This window comes from Marmota marmota, unplaced genomic scaffold, assembly GCF_001458135.2.
Source record: "Marmota marmota marmota unplaced genomic scaffold, marMar, whole genome shotgun sequence".
Taxonomy (NCBI): domain Eukaryota; kingdom Metazoa; phylum Chordata; class Mammalia; order Rodentia; family Sciuridae; genus Marmota; species Marmota marmota.
Window position 1 is genome coordinate 4,308,344 of NW_026000001.1, and position 19,949 is coordinate 4,328,292.

The 19,949-nt window shown below is 59.8% G+C and overlaps 1 protein-coding gene across 3 annotated transcripts in view; it reads left to right on the forward strand.

The window, feature by feature from the left end:
• Cars1 (cysteinyl-tRNA synthetase 1) overlaps positions 1-17,402 on the forward strand; it is a 54,286-nt gene extending 36,884 nt beyond the window's left edge. For all 3 annotated transcript variants that reach the window (XM_048807849.1, XM_015503315.2, XM_048807850.1), the window contains 13 exons: positions 2,157-2,269; positions 2,818-2,946; positions 3,293-3,422; positions 3,511-3,614; positions 4,041-4,138; positions 4,350-4,539; positions 5,085-5,153; positions 7,511-7,592; positions 13,029-13,109; positions 13,769-13,836; positions 16,026-16,085; positions 16,509-16,592; positions 17,122-17,402. In XM_048807849.1, the coding sequence (XP_048663806.1) occupies positions 2,157-2,269; positions 2,818-2,946; positions 3,293-3,422; positions 3,511-3,614; positions 4,041-4,138; positions 4,350-4,539; positions 5,085-5,153; positions 7,511-7,592; positions 13,029-13,109; positions 13,769-13,836; positions 16,026-16,085; positions 16,509-16,592; positions 17,122-17,256 (1,343 nt within the window). In that variant the 3' untranslated portion in view covers positions 17,257-17,402. The remainder of the gene's footprint in view (positions 1-2,156; positions 2,270-2,817; positions 2,947-3,292; positions 3,423-3,510; positions 3,615-4,040; positions 4,139-4,349; positions 4,540-5,084; positions 5,154-7,510; positions 7,593-13,028; positions 13,110-13,768; positions 13,837-16,025; positions 16,086-16,508; positions 16,593-17,121) is intronic.
• The last annotated feature ends 2,547 nt before the right edge of the window (positions 17,403-19,949 follow it).

Here is a 19,949-nt window from a genome sequence, read left to right on the forward strand (position 1 = left end):
AGTCAGCAGGCCAAGAGGAGCGGGGCGGGAATGGTTGGATATGGTGAAGGGGCAGAGATGACAGAGGGCAGCTCCAGAGCACTGCTCCTTTAGGCTCCCCCAACTGGGCAGCGGCAGAAGGTCTGCATGTACCCCAGAGTCGCTCTCATGGGGACCTCATTCTCCGAGCACAGCGCACTGTGCGAGGCCCTGGTGTTGTGGGGACGTGCAAGACAGAGGCCTGTGCCTGGTGCCTGGGTGGAAGGGAAGCCACAGACAGATGCACGCAGCCAGGTGCGGCTTGTGCACTTGGGGGTTAAGGGGACACAGTGGGCAGACGAGGAGCATCGGAGGATGGCAAGACAGCATGGGGGGTGCAGATAGACACGGGGGCAAGGTGAGGGACCTGGCAAGCCAAAGGCTGCTGCTTGAGCAACGCAGAGAGGCTCGTCGCCCACAGGACAGATCAGACCTCTGACTTGCTAGGTGCTAGGAACAGCAAGAGCAGAGCCCCGCCTCAGATAGGAAGGGTGGCAGAGGGCACACTCACCCTGGAAGGACATCTCTGCCCGCTCCCAAGGGCTGCGTACCCCTCCCGTGGCGGTCTGCTCCCTGTGCCCAGCGAGAGGAAGATGCCCTCAGAAGGACTGTGCAGCTGGTGTGTGCCCCATCTCCTGGGAGGCTGAGGCAGGGGTCTTAGGTTGGAAGCAGCCTGGGGACATAGTGAGACTCGGTCTCAAAATAAGGTAGAGGGGCTGCGGCTGGGGCTCAGTGGCAGGGGCGTGGCTAGCAGGAATGAGGATGGGAGGGATTGTGTGATTTCTTTCTCAAAGAGTCTGAAGCAGCCAGCTCTGCCAAGCAACGGCCTTTAAGGCCTTGGCGTGCGAGAGATACGATCCTTTTCTCTGTGGTGTTTCTAAAAGTAAGTCATTGATTCGATCCCCAGCACCACCACAAAACAAAAGTAAGTCATAATACGTGGACACTCATGAGTAAATATGCACAGCGACAGCTAATTGAAAACCTGCACGTAGGAGGGTGTCATGGAGCCACATCCGGCCATGGTTTGAGGGACTGCTGGTGGCAGACCAGCAAGAGAGGGACATGAAGACATTTCAGTCAGGTTGTCAACATACCCAGACGCTGACTGTGACAGTTTCTGGGTTGAAAGCTGATGGCCATCGTCCTCCATGTTCAGGGCATGTCGCTGATCCTGAGGCTCGGGCTTGGGCCCTCCTTGGCATGGCCATCCCTCCCAGTGTCTTCAGGGAGGCTCAGCTATAGCCCCTCCACAGCTCCTGGCAAGATGGAGTCTGTGCCTCCTGTTCCAGGGCACACAGGGGGAGGTGTCACCAGGGAAGGGTGCACGTCTGGCCAGCCAGGCTCTTGAGGGCCAGGCTGGGTCTTGGTGCCCTCATGCCTAGAGCAGGGGCCTTGGCTCTGCCCCTCACCAGGCCAGGTGGTCCTCAGTGTGGAGCTCGGCTGGCCTGTGGGCCATGGCCACTACACTGCTGTGCCTGCTGCTGCCACCTGTCATTCAGCAAAGTACACAGAGGGAATGTACCACGAGTCTAGCAAAATGCTACCTCCCCTCCTGCAAGTCCCCAAGGGCTGCTGGCCCTCGGCTCATGGCCTTCCTGGCTGATGCTTAGCTGCTTCCCCTTGTGCCCCTTGTGAGCCCAGGAGGGAGGACACTGCCCACCTCCTGGCCCTGTAAGCTTGCACACAGCAGCTCAGCTATGCCTTGTGTCCCCAGAACTCACAGGCTGACAGCTATGCAGGCCATCGACCCAGGGATCCCCCCTGTGTGGACCTGGGTTCCCACACACTGCCCCAGTGAGCTTCACACCAGGTCGCCTCCTTGCCTCAGCCCAGAGCACCGCATCCTGACCTAGAGGTGTGGAGAGCCAGGGCTGCAAGGAGGCAGGGTGAGGTGGGCCTCTCTGCAGCCCAGGGATTGGCTTGGCCTTGGCATGAGAACGAGTACTCTGGAGCCCACAGCAGCGTTTCCTGAATCCACCCTGTCAGCCCCAGTTCCTGTCACAGCAGACGGGTACTAGGGGGCATACTAGAGCAAGCCCGGGAGACGGGCAGGCCGCAGAGCAGCTGTGGGAGGGTGCGGGACACCCTGCAGGATGTGCCGAGTGAGGAACCCTGCCCTGCCCTCTCACTTGCAGGCGACCTGAGCGTCTCAGCTGACCGCCTGAGTGAGAAGCGCTCGCCCAACGACTTCGCCCTGTGGAAGGCCTCCAAGCCGGGAGAGCCGTCCTGGCCATGCCCCTGGGGGAAGGTGAGTGCGTGCCGGTGGGCTGGGCGCCTGGCACCAGCATAGCCCTGTCCCTGAGGGCAGCTCTGCATGTGAAGAACTTCGGCACCAGGGCCAGAACCTGGGGCTGGTACAGCACAGAGCCGCCTGGTCCTAGGGACCAGATGTCACAAGGCCTCCCTGGGCCTCCAGAAGCCACTTGCCTACCTGGGACTTGTACTGTCCGTCTGTGAGGGGGTGATGGGGGTGGGTTAGATGCCCCCACCTCCGCAGGCCCTCGTCTGGTGCCCTGTGGACTCCGTGGGAATGTCGCTAGCTCTAGAGGGCAAGGTGGCCTGGGACAGCCGTCCTGCCTGCAGTGCTGTGGGAAGGGAAGCGGTCATTGGCCTCTTGGAGTGCTGGGGTGCTGGAAGTCATCCCAGGCTGGTGTTTGGGTCTGGCTTTAGACTCTACAAAAGGTCACTCTGAGTGTTTGTGGGGGAGTTAACACCGTCTGGTGAGCTCAGAGGCTTGAGGTTGTACTTGGGGCCATAAAGGCCCCAGCAGGCAGCATGAGCTGTTGACGTCTGCAGGGTCGTCCGGGATGGCACATTGAGTGCTCTGCCATGGCAGGCACGCTCCTGGGAGCCTCGATGGACATTCACGGAGGGGGGTTTGACCTCCGGTTCCCCCACCACGACAACGAGCTGGCGCAGTCAGAGGTGAGTGAGGTCGGGAGCCCTGCCAGGCCTCGGGAAGGGCCTCTCTGGGTACGTCTTGCCTTTTGCATTGGGGCTTGCAAGGAATTTGACCTAGTCACGGAGCCTGATTTCCCACACTGACAGCCTGGCCGTTCTGACAGAGAGGCTCAAACTCAAACCAGTCGTGTTGCTTGTTGGCAAGCGACCTGGCATGGTCCCTCTGAGCCTCAGTTGCCCACTAGGAAAGGCAGCACTTGCCCAGTGGACGCTGCACAGCGTGGCAATAGCGCGTTCAGTGTCTGGCTCCCCCTGGAAGGCCAGGCCCTGGGGACGCTGGCCAAGCCATCCTTCCCGTCTTCCCACGCAGGCGTACTTTGAAAATGACTGCTGGGTCAGGTACTTCCTCCACACAGGTCACCTGACAATTGCAGGCTGCAAGATGTCGAAATCGCTGAAGAACTTCATCACCATCAAGGACGCCTTGAAGAAGCACTCGGGTAAGCCTGCCGCACGCGCACCCTCAGGTAGTGGCGTGGTCAAGGGGGCCACCGGGGACTGAGGCTGTCTTGTGCCTTCGCTCCGCAGCGCGGCAGTTGCGGCTGGCCTTCCTCATGCACTCCTGGAAGGACACGCTAGATTACTCCAGCAACACCATGGAGTCGGCGCTGCAGTACGAGAAGTTCATGAACGTGAGTGCCAGCTCTCGGCGGGGTGGGAGGTGGCGGACACTAGCTCCACCGGCACCTGTGGTCCATGCAAGCGGCGTCTCCCTCCTGCTCTGGCAGGCAGGGCACGGCATGGGGGAAGGTGGCTCGGGCCATGGGATGAGGGCACGCTGCCCCGAGAGGGCTGGCAGCTCGGCGGGTGTAAGAAGGTCCTGTCCCTCCTGTTCACGAGGATGGACCTTTTTGACTTGGGCTTCCTGCCAAGCACGTGTCTCACAGGCTCAAAAAGAGCACGCTGCGGTCCCGGCTGTCAGCTTGGTTCTCTGTGAGCCTTGGGGAACTGTGGTTCTTCAGAATCTGCCTGAAGTAAAATCCCATCAGGACGGTTCACCCGAAACGTCTAGTGGGAAAGTTGCCTGAATGCTGCTAAACCGACTTTCCTAACCTCAGGAGTTCTTCTTAAACGTGAAAGACGTCCTTCGAGCGCCTGTTGACATCACGGGCCAGTTTGAAAAGTGGGAAGATGAGGAAACAGAACTGAATAAGAAGTAAGTGGAGCCTTTTCGTTGGTGTTTGTGGGCATGTGCTTGTTCTCTTCAGCCCAGGGCCTGGCCGAGTATGGCCAGGCCCCAGAGCCCGAGAAGCTGGTCCCCAGGACATGCAGCACCTGCTGCCGAGCCAGCCGTGCTTGGGGAGCGTTTGGAGGATTGTTGTAGATGGTATCAAGTCTGACCGGGTTCCTTGTTCTTTCACGTGTAGCTTCTATGACAAGAAAAGGGCAGTTCACGAAGCCCTCTGTGACAACGTCGACACCCGCACCGTCATGGAAGAGATGCGAGCCTTGGTCAGTCAATGCAACCTCTATATGGCGGCCCGGAAGGCTGCCCGGCGGAGGCCCAACCGGGCCCTGCTGGAGAGTGTCGCTGTGTACCTCACCCACATGCTGAAGGTAGGCAGGTGCCGGAAACCCAAGTTCTCTGGCTGCATGGCCCCATGACTCCCCGTGGTGGGGAAACAGGCCTCCGTTACATGCACCCTTGGAAGCCAAGCCCTCCGCTCCTCCCGTCACGCGTCAGGAGTTGAGGCTGCAGTGTTGTCCCTCTCTACCCCGTTCCCACCTTGGGGTCTGGAAAGTGAAACCATGTCCCAGGCCCCAACTCTGAGCACGTCTTGTGCAGAGCCACTTCTGGAGCAGCACTGCCACAGCCCGCAGGACCTCGGGGTGGCTCTCCTGCCTCACCCTCTCCCCATTGTCAGGCTGGGGAGGGCCAGAGTGGCCACCTGAGCCAGGGCCCACCTGGACGACAGGCCTGCTGTGGGTTTTCAAGCTCTCGGAGCTGCTCTTCCCACCCTTCCCTGGCCGTGGAGACCCACCAGAAAGGCTGCCCTCCACCATGCCCCGCGTACGCCAGCCGCTCGTGGGCTGCTGACCGCGCGAGACGTCTCACCTGTCCATCCTACACATGGGTCATGTGCCATCTCTTTCTTCCTTAGATTTTCGGGGCCATAGAAGAGGAGAGCTCCCTGGGTTTCCCAGTCGGAGGGTCTAAGACCAGCCTAAATGTGAGTAGTGCGTGCCTGGGCCCACGGGTCCCTGTCCAGGGCCTCAGGCCACCCACCCTTCCCCCCTGCTTGTTCCTCTGGAGTTCCAGGAGTCTCCCCAGCCTGGCAGCCCTTAGGCATACTGAGACAGGCACAGATTCCTTCCCCACCAACCCTGCCAGTTGCATTTCAGATGTGGCTTTGCAGCTGCACCTTGGCATGTGGAAGGGCGGCCTTGGCAGCTGGCTGTTAGGATGCTTTGCTGCCCTGCTGTCGTGAGCTCCAACCTGGCACACCTGGCTGAATGGGTCCTTGATTGCCCCTGCCATGTCCTGCATCCCATTTCCCTCGTATCCATGTAAGTGGGATGCCAGGACCCCAGAGGTGCCAGAACCCATGGGTGCTGAGGCCCTGACATGTACCGGTGGGTTTTGTGCATAAGCCACGTGTCCTCCTGCAGTGCATGCCGTCGCTCAGTGGTCTGTGAGGCCTAATGCAGCGCCAGTGCTCCCTATGTGGTGGCTGTACCGTGGTGCAGGGGTGATGGGAGAAAGGCCTGTGTGTTCAGGGTGGACACACTTGCGTCCCTGACCGTTGCCATTCATGGTTGGCTGCACCCAACATGGCTTCACTGAAGGTCACGCATATAGATAGAGTGCTGGCTGGAGAGCGCTCCACTCTCTCTCTGTCCTGTGGCTGGGCAGAACCAAGGCCAGGTCCAGTCAGCTCTAGCTTTGACACTGCGCCCAGGGGCTGTGCACGCACTGCCATCCCCTGCTCTGGGAGGCATGAGAAGGTCATCCTGCAGAGTCACCATGCCAGGTGTGAGCATGCAGACAAACCCACCCTGGCGGGCTTTGCTCGGTGCAGTCTGCCTCTCCGTTTGCAGTGATGTCAGGCTCCTCCGCTACGTGAGGGCTGCTCATCTCCGTCGTCCTCCTACCCCCCTGCCCTGTTGAGTGCTCCTTAGTCCTCCACAAGAGGGCACGGGCACACACTGAAGAGGACCTGCTGCTACCTGATGACAGGGTGCTCAGCGCAAAATAAAGGCACGACCTTAAACCTGCTTCCTACCGATAAGCAGTGAGGCCCCCTGCAGGGGAGCTGCGAGGCTGCTTCTGGTGCTTTCTTGAAAAGACAATCTACAAGAGCTGTTCTGTTTTCACGTGCAGATAACACTAGGGCGTTTGTTTTCTTTGAACAAGAAGCAAAAGAGAGCTCCTAGGCTAGTCAGTCTGCCTTTGAGTCTGTACCAGTGTTTGTGGTCTTGAACTCTGCTGTGGCTATGGCCTTCACCTAGGGCTCTGTGCATCCTCCATGTGTCCTGTTAGCCCCTCTGAGTCAGCTGGAAATCGCCAGCCATGAGTGAGTTGAGCCAATGGGACGAGCCGGCCAGGCCCAGTGTCCCGCGCCCACAGCTCACTCTTTCAAGTCATGTGCACCAGTTGACTTTCGAGTCCCAAATGCTGTCAAGCTGAGGAGGTGGCACCTGTTCCTCTGTCTCCTTGGTGTTGGCCATGCATCCCAGTATAGTCAGTCAAACCATGGGGGGTCGGTAGTCCCAGGCCCCCTTGAGACAGACCCTGTCGCCATCCAAGAGCCCCCTGGGCACCCTGCTGGCCCAAGGCTTGTGCATGAATAGAGAGAAAGACCCAAAGCCACCAGGAAGCCCGGAGTCTCCACTGCACGGGAGACGGCCTCTGCCCAGGGGTCAGACGGGCCAGGATGTTCAGCTCAGACTGCTGGCTCCCAGGCCCAGCCAGCTGGTGGCCATCTGTGTTGTATCTTGGTTCTTGAGCTACCCCGTGACCTGGAGGCAGAGACCTTGCTCAGAAGCCATCTTTGATTCTACTGAACAGACAGGAGGAAGGCGCAGGAAGAGTGGCCGGAGCTTAGTTCTGTGCACTGCTTCGCCCATCCAGCGTCCTCCCTCCTGCCTCCTCCTCAGCACTCCTCTGTGGTCAGTGCTTGTGCAGATGTTTAAGTGCGTGAACACCTCGGCAAGTGCATGTGGGACTCACGACCAGCCCAGCGGCCACTTGTAACATAAAGAAGGTCCTCACAGTTCTGTGTCTGCCCTGCTGGAAGCATGCAGTTAGTACTGTAGAGGAGCTGCTGAGCACCTCTGGCCAGAGTGTACAGGAGGCTCTGTGCCCTCTGGCCCATGTCACCTGTGCTGCAGGCCCGCAAGGTGCTTGTCACCTGCACACCTGTAGACCATGTGTTGGGGACAAGGTGTCAGGCTCTGGGACACTAGGCCCAGCAGCACTGCCCAGGCTGTCCCCGCCCTGCACTACATTTCTGAATTGAATACCTAACGAGGCATTCAGTCACAACACAGGCGAGCTGCCCTCTGAGCCAAGACCTTCTTTCCGCAGCTCGAGTCCACACTCATGCCCTACCTGCAGGTGTTATCGGAATTCAGAGAAGGCGTGCGGAAGATTGCCCGGGAGAAAAAAGGTGAGGCCGTTGCTCAGAGAGCAGGAGCGGCTCTTCCTCGCTGGGTGAGCACACAGCTGCTCCTCTCTGCGCTGCAGACCCCGCGCGTCACCCTCTGTGGGCTGCCCACACGCTGCAGGCCCCATGGGGGCAGCACAAAGGGCAGAGCCTGGCAGGACTCTGGGCGAGAGCTGCGTGGACTGCTGTGGTCATCCTGCAGAGCCATGGAAGGCGGAGTTCCGCTCCTGGTGAGCCGGCAGGCGTGCTGGAACGCCGAGCCCAGGGCGGGAGCCTCCTGCTGGGGGGGGTGGTGCTCCCAGAGTCACTGTTCTGCGTGGGGCTTGGCAGCGGAATGCCTTCATCTTGGGGGTCCCCCACGAGGGCTTTCTGTCTGTGCTTCATTCTTGGATATCCTGACATCCTGAGTGTGTGAGACTTGAGATTTGGGAAGTGCTGGATCTCTGCGTTTTGGTTTTTTGGCCAGTCCGTGCAGGTTGTTAAACCTGGCAGTAAGTGCTGTCCCGCGGCACTCTGGCTTCTCATGCCGGAGGGTTCTGAACCTGTGGCAGCACCACTGACGCCCGTCAGGATGCAGGGTGGCCTCACCAGCTGTTTTCCCCCACGCTGTCTTGTCTGACCTCACGGTTTTACAGAAGAGGAAAGCAGGGCCTGGAGGAGGCGGCGACCGTCCCCTGCCCCGCTCAGCTTGGTCGGTGCCAGGAGCCTGTGGTGCCGAGCCTCCACTGTGCAGAGAGCATCCTGGGCTCACTGCAGGACAGTGTCCAGGCAGGTCAGCGTCTAGGCCGCGTGGCTGATGGTGGAGTGCAGGGCACCCAGGAGAGCCGGGGGTGGGGGGGGGCGGGGGCTGCCTGTTTTTGTTGTTGGTTCGTTTTGGATACCAGGAGAGTGCGCTTTGACGTCTCGTACTTGAGGCTGTTCGCAATGGTCGTGTACTCGTGTGAACATGGGGAAGTGGCGTCTGCTTCATTCCACTGTCTTTCCCCTTCGCCTTCCCTTCCCTTTACTCCCCTTTGTCTAATCCAGTGAACTCCGTTCCCCCACCCACCCCACATGGTGTGTTAAATCCACATATCAGAGAGGACATCTAGCTCCTTGACCTAACATGATAGTCCAGTTCCATCCACTACCAGCAAATGGAGAGGCTGCCTCTTGAAGGAGGATGCGAGGCGTGGCCAGGGGGAGGCTCGGGACCAGGTCCAGGCCTGTCTTGTGCTGGAGAGCAGAGCAAAAGGGAAGACGACTCTCAGCCTGCAGCTCCACTGGTCAGGGGGAGTGCAGGACACGTCCAGAGGAGGCGGGCTGGGTGACCCCATTCCAAGGCTGCCTCTTGTGCCCATAGAGGGGCCTGGCCTGCCCAGCAGCCAGTGAGCAGGCTGCAGCGAGCATTTGGTGCTTGCTGTCTCAGCTGGTGCTTCTCAGTGATTTAAATCACTTTCACCAAACTGAGAAGCACCTGATGGCCCACTGCAGAGCTGTGTAGATCTCTCAATGTCAGCAGCCCCCATTGCCATCGCTGGGGTCCTGGGCTTGGAGCAGTGAGTGGCCCTGTGGGCAGCTGGGCATTTCCGTCGGCCTGTCAGGACATCGGAGGCTGAGCCCAGGACTCAGCCCCCAAGGGCACACAGGGAGCACACCCCAGCCCCAGGAGGAACTCGGGCACGCAGGCAAAATGGGCTCCAAAGGTGGCCTGGCCATGCGGTAGCCACAGCACTGCAACACTGACCAGGGCAGGGTGTGCTTGGCCTTTAGAGCAGCCCCAGCAGGCTGGCCTCAGAGTAGCTTGTTGGCTGGCTTTTTGCTGTTTGTTTGTTGCTTGGAGAGAGTGGACAGCCAGAGAAGTGGCTCATGCCAAGGGATGGGATCACCATGCTGTGCTCACATGCAGCACTCCTCTGCCCCGACGCTCAGGTGGGCTTGCAGTCAGCTTACCTGGGCCAGAGACCCCAGGGCTCTCTGGACAGTCCAGGGGCTGGAGGCATGTGCTGGACGTGGCTCTACCCACACAGCAGCAGCAGCAGCAGCAAGTGTGGCTCTGATTCCCAGCACTGTGACAGGCCCAGGAGAAGGAGAGTGGGCCATAAGCTCCAGAGTGGACTGAGGCAGCAGTTCTGCCCAGGCCAGGCCAGGAGGGAGCAGGGGTCAGGGGAGCCTGGGACAGGGCCTGCAGGGCTGGGCAGACCTCTGTCGCCTGTGGTCACCCCCCATCGCCTCTTTGATATTCTCTACGGAGGTTACCACCGTGACTGTGTTTGGTGCACTAGGCATGTCCACTCTGCTGGGCAGCCACCGCCACCCCCAGGCTTCTGCTCTCCCCAGCCTGGACTCTGTTCTGTTGAATGTGACTCCCGCCCTCCAGCCCTGCTCCCCATCCTACTTTCTGTCTGAATTCGAGTGCTCCAGGGATCTCATGTAAGTGGAGGGCAGTGTGTCCTTCTGCACCTGTCTGCCCCCACTTAGCAGAACGTCCTCAACTCTTCCACGTCCCAGCAGCCTGAGGATTTCCATCTGTTTGGAAAGCTGAGTGGCATTCCACAAGGGGCTCCTGCGTCTTCCTGCTCCCCGGGGCTGGATCGCCGTTGCCTTGTGCTGCTTCTCCCCAGTCTGTTCTGGGCAGTAAGTTGCTCGTGGCATCACCTGCTTTCCATCCCTGTCCCCGACTCCACTGACGGGAGCCAGCTCTGATGGGTGTCCTGGGGCTCTATGGGCACATGCTCCTGGGGCAGTATGCAGTGCCCACCAGTATGCAGAGGGAGAGAGGAACAGTCGCCACCCGGGGTGCTGACAGTCACCCCATCCACGCGAGCAGGACACTTCTAAGGAGTTGCTGACTGAGCCAGCCACAATGGACCCTGTCATTCAGGAGCATCTCTAGTCAACAGGACCGTGAGTCCTCATGGCTGGCCCAGGTGTCCCCAGGAGGTGCCCTGTCTGGGGACCACGTCCAGGGAAGGCCATGCTCCTTTGCTGTGCCCTTCTGCCTCCAGGGCAGCTGTGCCTGGTCTTCTGACCTGGGGACGCCTCTGCTCAGGCGGCCTCGGACGTGGATGGTCCCCACTCCTGCCTAATTCCCCTGTAGGTCCGCATTCCCAACCCCAGAAAGCAGCTGGCCACAGACCTACACCTAGCCAAAGCCGTTTTGTTTCCTTTTGTTTCTGTGTTGGGTCCTGGGGAGGGAGCCCAGGGGCACTCGACCACTGGGCCAGGGACCCTCTACCACTGGGCCAGGGACCCTCTACCACTGAGCCACGTCACACCCTTTTTAAAATTTATTTATTCTGAAGCAGGATCTCGCTAAGTTGCCCAGGCTGGCCTTGAACCTGCAATGCTCCTGCCTCGGCCTCCCAAGGTGCTGGGATTACAGGTGTGCGCCATCACGCCTGGTTCAGGCCCAAACCTAGGTAGCAACAGAGAGTTCAGAGGCTGGTCTTCCGCCCCCAACTCTTGGGTGACAGAGCCCGCGCTCTTCTGATGCGTGCACCCAGCCTGCTTTCTGTCTGTAGATAGCGTCCTGGGTGTCGGGTACAGCATCTCTCCCGTGGCACCGTGTCTCCAGTGTCTGCCAGCTGGTTGTGTGGCAGTGCTTTGTGCCTTTTCAGGGCTGAGTGATACTCGGGGTGGGATGGACCACGTGTGGCTGTGGCCGTGGCCGTGGCCGTGCAGAGTGCTGCTGTGGTCTTGGGGGCCTGCACTTGTTCAGTAGCAGAGGAGAGAGCAGGCCAGGCCCGAGGCACCAAAAGGTTTCACGGGCCTGGAGGGAATTTCAAGCCGAGTGGGTACAAGCAGGCCTCAGCATGAGGGCAGGTGGCAAGTCCTGCTCCTCAGCTCTGCAGAGGCCAGGTGGGCTGTGGCGGGGGGTCTCCCAGGGAGTGTGTGTGGTGTGTGTTGGGAGTGGGAGGCCTCCCTGTGCCTGCTCTAGGGACCCCATCACAGCGGGCAGGGTCTTGGCCTGAGGATGAGGATGGTTGGCATCCTATTTGCCTGTCACACCCTGTGTTTCCCTGGTGACATTTGACGTGGGCTGGAACAGCAGATGTGGGTTAGCACTGAGGCAGGGATGGTCATAACCACTGGGGGCCAGCTGACAGTGTCCACTGTGAAAGAGGGACCATCTGCAGTGGTGGGCATGGCTGAGGTACTGCAGATGTTCACATTTCTAAGTGGAGGTCCTTCCCCAGCGTGACAAGGCCCTGCGAGTTGGGCAGTGCAGTCCGGGCGGGGGCGCTGGTGTTGGCCCCCTGCCTGACTGGGCCTCCCCTCGGGTCCAGCTGCGTTTCCTTTAGGAAAGGCTGGGTTGGTCGTGGCCAGAACTGTCTGAAATCAAGTCCTTCAGGGCTCTTGGTTTCTAAATGCGACAGGGACGGAACACTAGCCAGACCTGGAGTGGGCCCACGTGGGCCTAGGAGAGCTGTGTTGTGTGACTCCAGTGGCCTCACTGTGCTCCATGTTAAGGACCCCAGCCCCACCCCAGAGCTACAGCCTTCCCACTGCCCTCTGACCAGGTGCCAGGAAGGGGTGAGTCAGCTGGTCACTGATCTTGCCCTTGGCACCAACAGAGAAAGCGACTCAGAGATTGGGAATGCCTAAACCTGCAGGACTGTCTGCAGTACAGTCCCGGTGTCCCACCACCCGGTCTGCTGTGCTGTGTCCTTCGTGAAAGAGCGCTTCAAGCGGACCGGCCTTGTCTTGTCTCCTCCAGCCGTGTGCTTTGGGGGTTCCCCTGCCTTTCATCCTGACACAGCCCGGTGGTCAGGCTGAGCCTAGGTGCTGGATAAGCAGGCTGGGCTACCCAGCCTCTGTCCTGGACCCCCTTCACCCAGCTGTGTCCTGGCTCTCTCAGGGCATTTACAGTTGGTGGCCTGGTCCTTCTCCAGCACTGAGGCCCATGAGGGGAGCAGGGAACGCTTTCAAGACTTCAGGGGCACAGGGCACAGGCCCTGAGCAGGCACAGCAGCAGCCCGAGGCCTGACCTACCCCAGTGTGTCTCCTTCAGGATCCTGAGCCAAGATTTGGTGGCCAGGAGTTCCCAGGGCCTTTACCTGGGACCAGGGGCGCTTGGTGCCTTGGGAGCCTCGTGGTTGTGCAGTAGGAACCTGCACCAGGAAGAAGCCTGGCCCTGCTTGCTGCACCCGCTCTGGGCATCCCAGACACCCCCTGGCAAGCATCCCAGGCAGCCAGGCCCTGGGCACTGGCCACTCTGCACAAGCTTTTGCTGGTCCTCAGGCTTACCGTGGGAGGTGGCTACTAGGCCTGGGCTCGTCTGGGCTCTGGGAGCAGCACCCCAGGTTCCCTGATGGAGGTGGCCTTGGTAATCTCTGGGCTGCTTCCGCTTCCCACAGAATCAAGCTGGTGCTTCTTCTAGGCACTGGGGACAGTGCGTGGTCCGGGGGACCTGGGATTCCCTGCATGTCTAACAGAACCACTTTTCTCTGCCAACAGTCCCTGAGGTCCTGCAGCTCAGCGATGCCCTCCGGGATGACATCCTGCCTGAGCTTGGGGTGCGGTTTGAAGATCACGAAGGTGGGTGAGCCTCTCAACCTGCTTGCCAGAGATCTGGGAAAGGACACGGGAGGGGACACACCAAGAGTTCCTGAGGGCCCCACAATTTTATGACTTCCTGACAAATCCCCAAGTGGAAGCCAAGCACGGTAGTGCTTGCTTGTAATCCCAGAAACTCAGGAGGCTGAGCAGGAGAATCATAAGTTTAAGGCCAGCCTTGGCAACTTAGCAAGGCCCCGTCCCAAAAACTAAAAGGGAGTAGGGGTGTAGCTTAGTGGTATAGTACCCCTAAGTTCTGCTCTCAGTACCAAAAAAAAAAAAAGGAATCCCCAAGTGGAATCTCCATGTTCTTCCCAAATGTCCCTAGGTGTCCCCAGCGCAGCAAGGCAGGCAGTCTTCAGGAGGGTAGTCGTGGTTTGTGATGTGTTTGGGCCTGACAGTCCGATGCCTATAGTCCTCTGGCCTCTACTGCCTTTCCTTTCCCACACTCAGGGAGCAGCCCAGGCGCTGTAGTTGTCACCGTGTCACACCTTGCCTGGTGACAGTGTGAGCTGTCAGGCAGGCCTCCTGTTGTCCACAGTGTGTGGCGTGGGAGCTCGGCTGACGGCTCAGAGGCTGGCAGGCAGCCTGCAGGAGGACAGGTGCATGGGCCCGCGTCTCACCAGCTGTCTGCTTTTCAGGACTGCCAACGGTGGTGAAACTGGTGGACAGAGAGACCTTACTAAGAGAGAGGGAAGAGAAGAAAAAGGTTGGTAAAGTTGGAATGACTGTGCTTGATTCTGTTGAAAACAAAACACCTTTAGGGTTGTTGCATAGTTTACTTTTAAGAATTTACATTTATGCTTTTATTTTAAAATATGCCAGTGCTGGGCTGAGGTGTGACCTAGTGGTGGAGAGCTTGCAACATGTACGGAGCCCTGGGCAATCCCCAGGGCCCAAACCAAACAAATCCCTGTCCCTGTGAATGTCCGAAAGAAAAGTCAGCTCCGCAACTGCCCGACAGCCTGAACCCAACAGCAGGCCGTCTTCTCAGCTGGGGGGAGGCGAGTGACAGCAGACCCTCAGTGCCGCCTGGCTTTTCCCAGAGTGCCCCTCCCAAAGCTCCTCCACCCCAGCGAGACCCCATGATCCAGAGATCCCATGTTCAGAAACCTGGCTGTCAGTGGGAGAAAGAACAGGAACAAAAACACATCAGAACTGCTGGACTCAGCCTGTGAGGTGCCCTCAGGGACATGTGGATTCCCAAGCCACACAGGAACGGGGAGTGGCACTGAGACAGGTGGGCCCCGGGGGTGGCCTCCAGAGCAGGTTTGGGCTGGGCCACTCGAGAGGGACTTGGAGAGGAGAGGTGATTGACAGAGCCAGGGTTGGGTCTGGGGATGGAGTTGAGAGTGGCCTGCGTTGGCACTGCAGCAAGCCCCCCCACCCCCCAGGAGCAGGGCCCAAGACTCAGGTGTACACAGACTGGGTTTGCAGGGCCTGGGGACATGGGGAGGAGCTACCCATCAGCTGAGGAGAGTCAGCTGGAGCTGCCTGGGGGACTCCAGACAGTCACAGGGTGGTGACCAAGGAAGGTGTGAAGGGAGCCTGCCCTAGAGGTTGTGGCCTGACCTCCCATAGAGGCCCTCTCCATTTCTGTCACACTTGCTCTCCCCAGCCTGGGTCTCCGTCCACACGGGGCTCCCCTCCTGAACTGAGCAAGCACAGGCTCCTTAGGGGAGGTGTAGCCTGCCAGCTGCCTGGAGGTGACCAGAAGTTGGCTGGGGCCTTCCTGCACCCCCAGCCAGGGGTGGCCCAGCCTCCTGCCCACACATCTGGCCTGAAGCTGGGGTGCCTTGCCGAAACCTCTTCCCTCTGAGGCAGCAGCTCGTGGCTCCTCCAGGTCCACGGTTCGGGCCAGGGCTCTCACCACTGCGGCACAGAGCCGGGCTCCCAGGCCCTCCAGCGTGCCCCGCCTGCTCTCCTCCAGAGTAGTCCCTCCGCGCACGAGCACTCCTGCCTTGAAAGGGCCCCGAGTCCTCCTAGACAGGCCACCGTTCCTCTAGCACACTGCCGTCCTGGCGCTCTGTCGGCGCCTTCCTGCCTCCCCTCCCCAGCCCTCCCCTCCCCTGTGACCTTGCCCAGCCCACCGCTTCTCTGGTGTCCACTGGGCATCGGCCATGACCCCAGGCCCCAGCCCAGAGCCCACCTGCCATGCTCCTGCACTTGGCTGCTTACCTCATAGCTCCAGGAAGCCAGGAGCACCCGAAACCCTGGACATCCCAAAGGAATCAGGTTCTCGGCTTCCCGAACTTGTTCCTCCCTCCCATTGGTGGCAGGCACCTCCGTGCCCACGGCAGCCCGAACTCCTGACGCAGGCTTGGCCTGACCTCACCTGAAACCAGCCTGCTGCCTCCACCACCAGCCCCGGGCCAGGCCTCCCCAGCCCCTCCCCTGGATTCTGCTGGGTGGAGTGGAATCCTGGATTTTGCTCACCTCCTCCTGTCCCATCTCTTTGACTGCCCCAACGCTGGTACCCGTTCCTTGGCGCTGCTGGCCTCTGCCCTCTCCCCATCCTGCCTTGTGCCCTTGCTCTCCTGGGTACCATGACCTGTGCAGGTCGTCCCCAGGCCCCACTAGATGCAGCCCCCCTTTCCAGACCACGTTTGTCCTTCTGGTCAGTGTCCTCCTGTTGTGCCTGAAGCTTTTAATGTTGGTTTTGTCTGCTGCCCTGTCCTCACGTCCAGAGCATGGTGGGCACCCAGAGGGCCACTGAGAAGCTCTGGAACAAGGGTCAGCCACTGCTGAGCACAGGTGCGCCACCTAAGCCCAGGGCACCAATCTGTCTCCCACTCCGAGGACTGGGCTGGGCTGGACAGGAGTCCAGCCCTAGGCCAGGTCATGGGAGACAGCAGGAGGACTGGGACCCTGGCTCATTGACCCTTTCTGTTCCCCTAGGTTGAAGAGGAGAAGAGGAAGAAGAAGGAGGAGGCCGCCCGGAGGAAGCGAGAGCAGGAAGTGAGCATGTCTGCTTGTTGGGGGGACTCCCCTGGGTAGAAATGCACCTTGGCCTGGGCCTTTGTGGCTCTTGGCCTCCCTTGGACTTGGCCAGGCCCCGGAGGACCCTCTAAAGGGAGCGCCACTCTGCCCCCATCTGCCTTCCTACATGGTGCCCTGGAACCTGGGGGTCCACCCAGGAGGGAGACAGCCAGGGGAGACTACCTGCCGCAGCTCTTGCAGTCTGGCTGCCCTTGGGACGATTGACAGCCTTTCCTCTGTTCCACGAACGCGGGCCCCTTTGAGTTCCTGCCCTGGCTTCCACATTCCTTCCAGCCATCTGAGTTTGAGAGCAGTTTGGGGGCTGGGGTGGGAGTGGGCATCCTGGGGACAGTGTAAAGCCCCTGCCTGCTGCTTGGTGGTTATGACCCTACTCTGTTCCAGGCGGCGAAGCTGGCCAGGATGAAGATTCCACCTGGTGAAATGTTCCTGTCAGAAAGTGACAAATATTCCAAGTTTGATGAAAATGTAAGAAATCCTTCTCCACATTTCAGGACTCATTAGACCACCCTGAACTGGAGTGGCAGGAGTTCTCAGCCGTGGGCATGTGGGAGGTTCTAGGGGAGGCTGGGGCCCAGGGGGTCCCCTCCTAGCAGGTGCCTCCACCTTGCTCCTGCCTCTGACCGTGGGAGTCACGGCCTGGGCCGGACTTCGGATGGCTGAAACAGAACCCGGCAGGGCCTCGGGCCTCAGCCGGCCCGGCTCTGCCCCACCCTCGGCCTCCCTGCCAGGTCTAGGTGTATTTGCTGCACCCCTTCAGCATGGTGGGCCCTGACAGAGACAGGGTGCCCAGACTCTGGTCACCATTCTCCACGGTGGCCATGGTCTTAAACTCTTAAGCCAATGCTGCTGGGTCAGCATGCTGGACCCTGAGCAGGTGGTGACCAAAAGGCCTCACCAGAGGGCGTGGCCACAGCAGGGAGAGGCGCGTGGAGGAGGAGGAGGAGGGAGGAGGGTGCAGGGTGGCGGGCCTGGCAACTCTGTGTTGCCCTTGCAGGGCCTGCCCACGCACGACACAGAGGGCAGGGAGCTGAGCAAGGGGCTCTCCAAGAGGCTGCGGAAGCTGTATGAGGCGCAGGAGAGGCTGCACGAGGAGTACCTGCAGATGGTCCAGAACGGAAGTCTGCCCTGACGGCCGGGCACTGAGGCTTCCGCCCAGGGCAGCGCCTGCGCTCCTGTCCTGTGGACAGCTGTCCTCGCCCCGAGCAGAGGACTGGTTCACGTAGGTGCACGTGGTCGTCGCCCTGCAACGTTACCAATAAACCCTGTGAACAGTGAGGCCCTGCCGCCCTCTCTGCCGCCGACCTCCACTCAGCTCCTGCTGGAGCTGGCAGCCGGGCCGCATGGTCAGCAGGTTGTGACTTAAGCGCTTGGTCAGTGGAGCCAGCGGAGGAATTTCCCCACATGCCAGCAGCCGGGCTAATCCCTGCTGTGTGGGTGCATTTGGAGGTATTTGAGTAGGAAAAAGACCGGCTCAGCCTGGCGGATCCCGCTGGGCCGCAGACAAAGACCGCTCAATCTGCCTCTGCTCTGATGAACACGCACACTGCAGGTTTCCTAGAGCAGCAGGCCAGTGGCTGCGGGTGGGCCCCTGGCCAGCTGCCAGGCCTGCCACGGCTGACGCAGCCTGGGTCTGCAGGGCTGGCGGGCGAGATAGGAGTCTCCACACCGGGGGCGTGTCCTCCCCACCAGCTCCCCACAGGGTGCTCACTCCAGCTGAGAGTCTGCCCTCAGATGTGCCCAGCCGGCCTTGGTGGAGTGTTGTGCCAGGGGCAGAAGCCCCCCGTGCCTGTGAAGGCTGGTGTGGGGCAGCTCCGACTGGACCAAGGGCAGGCATTGGTGTTGGTAGGAGACCACACACTTGGGGGGTGTGGCAATGCCCAGTGGTGGACGTACCCTGTCCCTATGGTTTGGTTCTGCCTGTAGGAAGCTGCCCTGAAGGCCCCCACAAGTGTGAAATGTGGCAGCATGAGACTGTGTGAGGCTGGTGCAGCCCTGTCCCTGTAGGACCTTGGCCCAGAGCTGGCGGGCTGTCCTGTGCAGGCTGACTTTGTCGGTCTTTTGTGTGTGTGTGTGTATGTGTGATGCTGAGGATTAAGCCCAGGGCCTTGTGTGTGCAAGGCAAGCACTCTACCAACTGAGCTATATCCCTAGCCCAAACTTTATTGGTATTTTATATTTAAAAGAAAAAATTCCCCCAGACAGCATTAAGCAGCCTGTCCCAGTTAGCTATTGCTACATAACAGACACCCCAGAACCTGGTGGCCGAGAACCATAGCCATCGACTACACTGGCCAGGGGCTTGGCAGGCAGTTCCTGGCAGTCAGGCAGCTCATCTGAGGTTCTCACCTGGCCCTGGGCTGGGGCTGCTGGGCACCTCTCATTGCTGTGGTCTCTCCCAGCGACTTTGGAGGCTGTGTCCAGAGAGAAGAGCTGGAGGGTCCCAACTCCAGAGGCCATGGCATCTTCCTAGTGGAGACCATCACAAAGAGCCATCCACGTCCCTGGGGAGGAGCAGGACAGGTTTTGAAGGAATCTGGGGGGACCAGGAAACCACAGCAGCTATTTCCCAGTGTGCTGTCTGCCACTGTGGCCGGCTTGGTCCTGTGGTGGGCAGGGAACTTCATGGCAGGGAGCAAGTGGTGGAGCAGAGCCGCTCTCTGTGAAGGCCAGAAGCAGAGAGAGAGGAAGAGCAGGGCCCCCAATCTCCCCTCAGGGTCAACCCCATAACCCTACCTCCTCCCAGTTGGACCCCCCCCCCCACCTCCCAACAGCACCATGGGCTGGAGACCAGGCCTTTACACCTGGGCCTTTGGAGGACATTCAGATCCAAACTATGGCTGCTGGAAACTGATCAGCATAGCTCAGAGACTGGCCTCTGCTAGTCACCTCCGTGGGGGCCTGCCCAGGCCAGGGGTGCACAGCAGTCCAGCGTGACATGGTAGTTCTGCCTCTAGTAACATTGGTATGGTGTTTCCAAACTCTATGTTGAGACAGAGCAAATAACACTGATGTCAGCAACCAGGATTTTAATGTAAGAGATAAAATACAAACTTAAAAAAACAAGTTAAGTCCCTGTGCTGTTCCGTATGAACTGGACAAAGCAATATGACCTGACCGACAGTGTGAGCCGCAGAGTGTCTCCTGGCTCTAGATGGGAAGGCGACTCCTTGGAGCAGTGAGTGCGCGGGCTCTGCGGGGCTCTAGATGCTGCCACCTCCTTCAGAATCCGCCAGTACAGAAGTGGGAAGCCTGGACTCTTTGTGTCCAAAGAAGGACACTTCTAATGACTGATGGAGTCACAGCAAAAGAATATGGGCGAGCCAGTGGCATGTACTGCTGGCTGGGTCTAGGAATCACACTAAGGGGAAAGCTCATCTCAGAGGTCACGTGCCACCCATGTAGGTACTATTCTCAAACCTAGCTATGGGGGTGGTGGGGGTGGCTGCAGGGGACAGCAGGAGGTCACCTCAGTGGGACAGTGGTGTGTCCTTGTGGTGGCAGTTAGGCAGCTCTGCCCATGCGCTGGCCTCATGGGGAGCCACCCACTGCCAGCATGGGTGCCTGGTACTCACCTGGCATGCTCTGGCCCTGCACAGTGCGGCCTCGGGGCTCGCGGGACCCTGGCACTCGATCTACAGCTTCCCCAGGAGCTCCCCTTGGCATGTCTGGGACAGTTGGGGCAGTGGAGAGTGTGATAGCTGGAACCCAGGAGCCTCTGCTCTCCCTCAGAAACAGCCAAAGAGTACTGTCACTCCTGGAGCAGCTCTTGTGACAGCCCTTCCTCTACAAACCTGTTGTGCATAAGTGACCGCATCAGGCATT